Raw genomic sequence first — 8,061 nt, forward strand, 5'->3', positions numbered from 1 at the left:
TGTCATTATTTTAAAGGTTTAGAGGTTGTTTAATATCTTATGAGTTTTCCTTCTAAAAATAGCTTCCTTTTAGTCTTATCGTATCTCCTACGAGTTTTCGAAGATTCTAAATTCCTAAGTAATTCCCAGAGAATGTCTCGATCCCACTAAAACAATAACAAGGCCCGAACTCCGTTCGTCCCGTCAAACTCTCCCAAAATCTCATAATAAAATCGGCATGACCTGCCGTTATCCTCACTCTAGGCATAACAGATATATGTGTAATAGCATAGTTAAGTCAGCACAATCAAAAAACATATCACATACATCAACACATTCTAGAATAACACGTAGCACTTAGCATATAAAGCAAATATCACACATCCTAGATTAATCATTTAGCACATAGCATGTAAGTCAATCTCAAAAACAGTTAGTAGATGAATACTCATCATGTTCAGCGGAAGCCTCAGAAAACATTTTTCTCAGCAAACACAAACAAGTGCATAAACAGTAAATCAAGTCGAATTCGTCGACACCTAAAACATTTAGCTAATAGTTCAGTTGAGAAGCCCTCACCTGTAGATTCTCCAGGGTTCTCTTCAAAAGCTCCTTCACAATCAGCTCCTTGTTCTTCGGGAAATTCCTCAAAAGAACCTTTAGAGTAAAAACCACAGAATTCCATCAAAATCTATCAGAAACTCAGCAATCAATACTCACTAAGGTTACACGAAGTAGCATATACTCCGAGGTACGATAATCTAGCGCGAAAGGACAAGTTTTCGAAAAAAGAATTTTCTTCCTCCTCCTAGGGTAGCTCTCGGCCACACATGGTAATTGTGTGTGTCGATTTTTCTTCGATCAAACTTGGTTCCTAGGTTATCATTAGCCGTAACTAAGGTTAATCTAAACTCGGAAAAATTATTGGATCGAAAACTGTCGCAGGGGTATTTTGGTCATTATTTTCAGCTCAGAATTTCAAAATCAGAATTTCGAAAAACAAATTAGATGGGGTTGATACTAACGACGATTATGACGACTAATCTTACTAACGCTAAGCTCAGTCGAAGGTTTTAAGCCCAAAGGTCGGAACTTTAGCAAAAAATGGGTATTATGAGCAGAATTGAAACTCGGCGGCAATTCGACGAGAATCGACGAAATGAAATCCGCTAAACATGCTCAGGGGCACGCAGGGAATAAGTTTAGATAGAAAGATGAAGCTATTTGGATAGTTTTGCAAAAACCTCAAAACTAATAGCACAGAAAAGCATAGAGAAAAGCGGCAGAATTTACGATCAGAAGTAAGGATTAGCATCAGTACCTTGAGACCTACGCGTAGCAACGAACTGTGGGACGATCAGGCAAGAATCGGCGAAAAACTCTTCTCCTCCTCCTTCCTCCTTGGCCGCGGGTTTGGGTGGGTTTTTGGGTGAGATTTTTGTTCTCTTTTCATTCTTCAAACTACACATATATATAGTGAATGAAATGGAAGATATTTATCAAAGATCGGATAAGGATGAATAGATATTTATCAAAGATCGGATAAGGATGAATAGATATTTTGAGAAGATATTTTGTAAAGATATTTTGAGAGGATATTTTGTAAACCGGTACAGTTTAATGGAAAACGCGGAAAAATGAAAATTTCGCGGTTCCGATTTTTTTCCTGCACATTCCTCCATGAATCCTAAGATAGGTTCTGGCGGCAGAATTCCAAAACTCAAAAGAGGTTTCTTGGAATTAAGGTGAATAATCCAAAGTCGGTGTAAATCTATTTTACCCGATAAGTTACTTTTTGCAGTGGATGTCGGAAGAGAAAACTTCCTTCTGAAGAAAGATTGAAAACATCAAGAGAAATGGGCATACGCGTGTGGAATCTTCATTTGAAGCCCCGAATAGAAAAAGTTTCATCGTCGGTTGATTTTAGGGTTTTTGAACTATCAGGGTTTTAGTTTCGGCAAACTTCCGAGGATTGGAATCGGACGTTCGTAGATTCTAGGGTTTCGCCTCGAAACGATTGTCGTATAAGGAATAAGAGAAGTTCTAACTTTTCTCTGAAGATTTTTGGAATTAATTTCCATCGTGACTTTAAGTGTAAACTAGCTATTTACCAGGGTTTCTGCCATAGGTTTAAGCGTATATCGATCGTGCTATACCTTTTATCGACTTCGATACAATCCTTAGACTTTTCCTGAACTTTCTCCTTCATCAATTTATTCCTTTCGATAAACTCTTGTTCAGGTTTTTCCTTCACGATACATCAAACCTACTCGTAAATGGAAATCTCTTCCACTTATTCTAAGCTTAAAAACTTCGGTCTTACATTACTACCCTCCAAAAAGAAAGTTTCGTCCTCGAAACTTAGGGTTCAGTAAAAAGCTTCGGATATTATTCCTTGATCTTTTCCTCTAATTCCCATATAGCATCGTCCGTGTCTTTGTTCCAAATAACTTTTACTAAAGCACTCTGCTTTCCCCTCGATTATTTCACTCTTCTAGTCCCAATGTTGACCGATGGCGTCTCAACAGACATATCATCTTCAACTTTCCGAGATTTAACTACAATCGTAAATGCTAACACTACTAAATCTCTTATTCGGTTGCAGTCCAAAAGACAATGATAGTGGGACAATCAATCCATTCTTAGGATAACATCTAGGTTCTGTTAAGTCAATCAAACAGTTAGTACTCATCATGAGATAGCATCTAACATGCTATACAATATGATTAAGCACTAACTTCAATCAATTCTAAGCGAAAAATCGCTTGCAGACAATCAATTTTCACTCTTTGCAGAGTCACACAACCTAGCACAGAAGACCTATTCCCCAAAGACTCCCGAAAGACTCAACCAGGCTCTGATACCACAATTGTAACACCCCGATTTCGGTGGCGTCACTTTAGTAACCAAACAGAAAGTTTAAGCGGAAAAACGTGAATATTTTTTTTTTGATAAAAGAACCAAAGACTGAAAGAAATAAACTCCCAACAAAAGATAACATGACTAATATATAATATAATTACAGCCCCCGCTGTACGTAGCAAACCACGTCACGAGTAACCTCCAGTGACGGAAAGTAGGAATGTGTAACGCCCGTAGGCAAAATGTACAGACCAAAAGTAAAGGTTAAGTGTCCGCAACACAAACCTCAAAAATGAAAATGAGTTAGCCCAAACGGCCTAAAAGAAGACCTCCTAGCCCAACCAACTCTCTGTGATTCCCGTAGAGGAACCACACAAAAAGCTATAGGCGGGAAACTACCCTGTCCCCAAAGAAACAAATGACAGTCAGAGCTAAGACTCTACTCCTACATTAATCCTATCTCGAGGAGCTCACACCAGCGCTCAGAACTACGTGCTAGCGTGATCGTCGTCCGAATCTGAATCCAGAACGACCAAGTCTATGTACACCATCCGTCCTCCTCTCGCTACCGCGATGCGCTCCTGTTCCAGCATCTCAAACCTAGTTCCCCCCGAAGGGTGAACCATCGTGAATCAGTCCGCCATGGACATCTGACAAAGGGCGTAGTCCGCCAAAGCACACACAGAAGACGCGAGGGTCAACTCCAAAGAATTATGTAAATAATAAATCCAATAGGTAAAGATAAGGAGTAGCCACTTAGGCTTATAAGTTAGAGATAGCATCATAGGGTTGTATATTTCACAATGAATATAAAAGACAGTAATAACAATTAACATGCATCAGATAAGTATAAAAATACTTAAATGCCTTTAATAAAAAGTATAAAAAATTACTACCTCCATCCTTACATTCTATCTCCTCTATTCTTCTTTTTTCCTCTTTCTTCCTCACCAACACCACCACCACCACAACCACCGTGATCACCGCCGCCGCCGCCGACAACAACCACCGTTGCCGCCGCCCACCACCACCCCACGACCACCACAACCTCCATCTTCTCCTCTCTCATCTTTCGTCGCTGTTCTTTTTCAGTTTTTTTTTTTCTGCAACTAAACGCACTTTACAAGTGCATAGTTAACGCATTTTAATTTGTACATAACTGATATCAGATAATTTTAAAAAATTATGTGGCCACCACACTAAATCAAGATAGAATGTTTGGAGATTTATGGTGGAATAAAAAAAATTAAAAATGAAAATAAAATACCAGATGAAAGAATTTGGCTAAAATACACAAATCTTAATTAGGACCTTCTCTGAAGGTGCTAAGTTTTAAAGACCTTATTTTTTTGTTCAACTTTTTCGTTGGTCGACTTCGCATCCGAGACAAAAAAATGTCAAATTTTTCAAACCACATCGCTCTTGATTGTAAAGCGACTCCTAGAATGTGTAGGAATTGAGAGATTCAGACTGCATATTTGAGTTCAAAATGGTCCTATTAGCTTAACCATGAAGTGACAGTCCCTGATTCCTTTCAGGAATTAAACAAGAAAATTAAAAAAAGAAAGAAATCTGTGCGCTCACGCGCACTTTGAAAGTGCGAGCAATTTTTTTATAAAGGGCATTTTCGGATTTTATGAATTTAATAAGGTACAAATAGATGTGGGGGGTCCAAATAATAACTCCCATATTTTTTTAAACCATAAATAGACAAAGAGTTAACCACATTAATGAAGGACACCACATCTTTCTCTTGTTTGCCAATTTTAGTTTATTTGTTTCTCATTTTCTCTTGTAATTTTGTTTTTTCCCCTTCTTTGTATTGGGTTCTAGCACCCCTTGTGCTAGTTTTTAATACATTTCCATAGCTTATTTAAAAAAACACCACATCTTTCACCCAAAACCCTAAGACAGCCCAAATGGTGGCCCCATTGCCAGCAGCCCACCACCACCACCTACAACACTGCCACCACCACATGCAATACTTTCCACCAACACCATCCACCACCACCACCACTCTCCACGACTACAACCACCGCCTCCACCACTTTCCACTGTTATCGCTACCACCACCACTACCTACCACGACGATCCATCACAACCATCACCACAACTACCTCTCTCTACTAGTACTATCACTTAACATCACCACTACCATCTCTACCGCCACAACTACAACCATCACCATTCATCACCGTCACCACCACCATTATCATTGTCGCCACCACAACCGTTGTCGCCGCCACCACCCATCAACACCATTTTTATCATCCACTAACACCATCATTAATTTTATACTATAAATCATTATTCAGTCTTTCATGAAACATAAGGTTATATTAATTTAAACGAAATGATAAAATTTTCTCAGTCTTATCCTATCAGACTTAATACTATTATTAGTTCTTAACTATTGGACTTTATACTATCAACATATAAAAACAGGAGTTTGCTGTAGTGTGAGAATGAGTTAAGGAAAGTAGTTGTTTAATTTTTCAAGGTAAACTAAATAAATAAAATCAAGCAATCATAGGATGAATTCATCCCTTTTCGTTGTCAAGGTTTCATGCCACAAAATGTATTTCCATCTAATAATATATGATGAATCCATGGATTGCGTAAGAAATTAAGCAAATTGAAAAAATAATTTTAACCATGAAAGATGAAACAAACAAGATCTACACAGAACCATTGACCAGCTTCACCTGAAAAGAAGAATCCTCGCATTTCCTCAAATAACCGAAAGAAGATGCAAAATCTTCAATAGGCTTTCCATTGCAGAAATGCTTAGGAGGATAATGATTACAAGGCTCCATTGAGAAGTCCCTTTTGCAAGTTGGAAAATGTTTTTCGTTACCGGCGAGCCTTTGAAGAAGCCATGGCCTCAAATTTCCCAAACCTTGTGCAACATAACCAAAAGTAGATCGAGAGGTAGTCACCAAAACATCAGATAAACTCAGTAGATACATGTCCACCCAGGCCTTTATATTATGCATGTCATCATTGAACTTTTGATGCTCTTCATGACTTGCTTGATAAACCTCTACTACTTCCCCTGATACAGTTTCTTTTCTCAGATACATTGTCTTTAAATTCTCACCATATTCTGGATATAAAGATGCAACTAGAACAGCCTTTGTAGTCTGATTTTTGCTAGTAGAAGACACTGAATTTTGCATACCAAGTACTTCTGGTATTAGCTGATTTTTAATGATGCAGCTCAAAATTAATTCCATAACTGATTGTTTTGGAGTGGAAGCATGATTGAATACTCTAATCTGTAGGCCTATTCTCTCATCTGCTTTAGCCAAGTTTTTCTGATAGAACCCGGTGATTAGACTCCAAGCCTCATTTGAAGGGTGAAAAAGGTAGCGCCCCAAATGGTGGAAAAGTGTGTCTTTTTCTGGGAACATTTTGTTAATCTCCCAACTGAAAATTGGGGTCATGAAAAGAGAAGGGACAAAATACTGATCTGACAGCAGAATCAACAAAGGAACCTTCTTTAGAAGTTCTTGACTATGATCGCAGTGAAAAAACTTCTCAGGATCATCGCGGGTGTGTGCTAGATTAAGAAACACAGAGGATGGTAAATGCCCCTTTGAAGTGTTGTAACTCTTGTCCTTCTCTAGCATGCTCTTGTATGTTTCGACCTGATTATCATTCCAAAATGGAGATTTTTGAGGTAAAATCCAAGTTGAATTGAGAAAAGGCTCGCAAAATAAACCATGTTTATCTTTCCCAAATCTCAGAAGCAACACTTTGTCAGTGAGGATTGCATAGAGAAATGTTGCAACTATGCTAATCATTTGGTTTCCCAAACCATTGGCAGGTGTCCAAACAAGGTACTTACACATTGTACCAACAGCACCATTGTTCTTAGAACGAACAATCTTTACTATGCTTCTGTTGTAAGCTCTAGTATTTGGTCCACACTTTCTATGAATTTTTTCATAGTTCCTTAATTTAGATACCAAATATGAAGAGGGTCTATGAGGAGAAGCTTTGCCATAAAATTGGGATTGTACCCTGCTTATGCATGATGCTTCATCAAATCCAGAAGCTAGCAATCCATGAAGCAATTTGTCTTTGACATCAGGAATTTCAACATGCGCTGCTGAATCATTTGTCGAACTTGTATTAAGTGAGTCATTTTTTGAGCCTGTGAATTTGGGGTAGATAGATAGAGATTATAGAAAGAAACATAGACAAGTTCCCAAAAAAGAATTGATTGAAGAACGTACCTACTTTGGATGAGAGATTATTATTGTTAGCTGTAACTGTTCCTTCAGTAGCAGCTGTAACGTTTTGAATTTTCTGATCTCTGACCTTAACTTCACCAAATCCATGAGGCAGTAGAGTGAGTTTTAGTGAGTTTTCAGAGAAGGGAGTAAGAATGAAATTTAATCAGCAAATTCAGATGCAAAAACAGGTTTTAGACTGTTACATACCTCTGACACAGAACTATTGTGCCTTACAATTCCATCTCCTACTATGTTCTGATCTGATATATTATGCACTCTTCCTCTTCCCCCCAATAGAAAACCACCGTTGGTTGTGTTGTTTGACCCTGTACTTCCCAACTCATCATTTGAAATGTTATGAGTTTTTGCTCTGAGTTCAACGCTTTCTGATACAGCCTCAAAAAGTGTTGAGTTTGAGTTTCTGTACATGATTAGAGTGACTATTAGAACAGGAAAAGCTAGGAAAAATACAACAAAGGGTGTCATGAATCTCTTGAAACTCTGCTCCATTTTGTCCAGAGTGGCTTGAAGGATTTCCATGATTTACAAACGGCTAGGCGGTGGTGAACAAACCCTTTAAATGTCACAAGATACTACATTGTAATATTACAAGATATAAAATATTACAAGATACTACCAACTTCTAATTGGAGCTTTCAGGCTTCATTGTAATATTACAAGATACTACCTGAGTTCTCATATACTCCCTCCGTTCCTAAATAACTGATACTAATTTGGTTCTTTTTTTTTTTCCTATTTAATTGATACTTTTACAATTTCAAGAGAACATTAATGCTACTTTATCAATTGTGCCCTTCATTTATTGTTGGTAGGAAAATTGAAAAGTTAGAATTGATAAGAGAGATAGAGGATATAATAGGAAGTTAAATAGTAATTTTAGTAAAACAAGAATATTAATTGCTACTTCTTAATATTTGTGCGACAACCTTAAAGTATCAGTTATATAGGAACGGAGGGA

General features: G+C 37.7%; 2 protein-coding genes across 2 annotated transcripts in view; both read right to left on the reverse strand.

The window, feature by feature from the left end:
• The window catches only part of LOC130744676 (probable fucosyltransferase 8), a 7,193-nt gene extending 2,090 nt beyond the window's left edge, over positions 1 to 5,103 (reverse strand). Inside the window, exon 1 of the mRNA XM_057596842.1 lies at positions 5,037 to 5,103. Coding sequence (XP_057452825.1) covers positions 5,037 to 5,103 — 67 coding nt within the window. The remainder of the gene's footprint in view (positions 1 to 5,036) is intronic.
• A 252-nt stretch (positions 5,104 to 5,355) lies between these two features.
• LOC130745725 (probable fucosyltransferase 8) lies at positions 5,356 to 7,743 on the reverse strand. The gene is made up of 3 exons (XM_057598092.1): positions 7,290 to 7,743; positions 7,083 to 7,167; positions 5,356 to 7,000 (listed from the first exon to the last, which is right to left on the reverse strand). Exons 1-3 carry the CDS (start codon positions 7,620 to 7,622, stop codon positions 5,520 to 5,522), a joined length of 1,899 nt encoding a protein of 632 aa, XP_057454075.1. The 5' UTR covers positions 7,623 to 7,743; the 3' UTR covers positions 5,356 to 5,519.
• Between the last annotated feature and the right edge of the window lie 318 nt (positions 7,744 to 8,061).

The sequence above is a fragment of the Lotus japonicus genome, chromosome 3 (assembly GCF_012489685.1).
Source record: "Lotus japonicus ecotype B-129 chromosome 3, LjGifu_v1.2".
NCBI classification, from domain to species: domain Eukaryota; kingdom Viridiplantae; phylum Streptophyta; class Magnoliopsida; order Fabales; family Fabaceae; genus Lotus; species Lotus japonicus.

What these genes read in the sequence shown, in the direction of transcription:
- LOC130745725 (XM_057598092.1), bottom strand. Translation starts at nt 7,622, where the DNA reads ATGGAAATCCTTCAAGCCACTCTGGACAAAATGGAGCAGAGTTTCAAG. An exon ending in ACAATAGTTCTGTGTCAGAG is followed by an intron (nt 7,168 to 7,289) that starts GTATGTAACAGT and finishes GGTGAAGTTAAG; the next exon opens with GTCAGAGATCAGAAAATTCA. An exon ending in TAATCTCTCATCCAAAGTAG is followed by an intron (nt 7,001 to 7,082) that starts GTACGTTCTTCA and finishes CCAAATTCACAG; the next exon opens with GCTCAAAAAATGACTCACTT.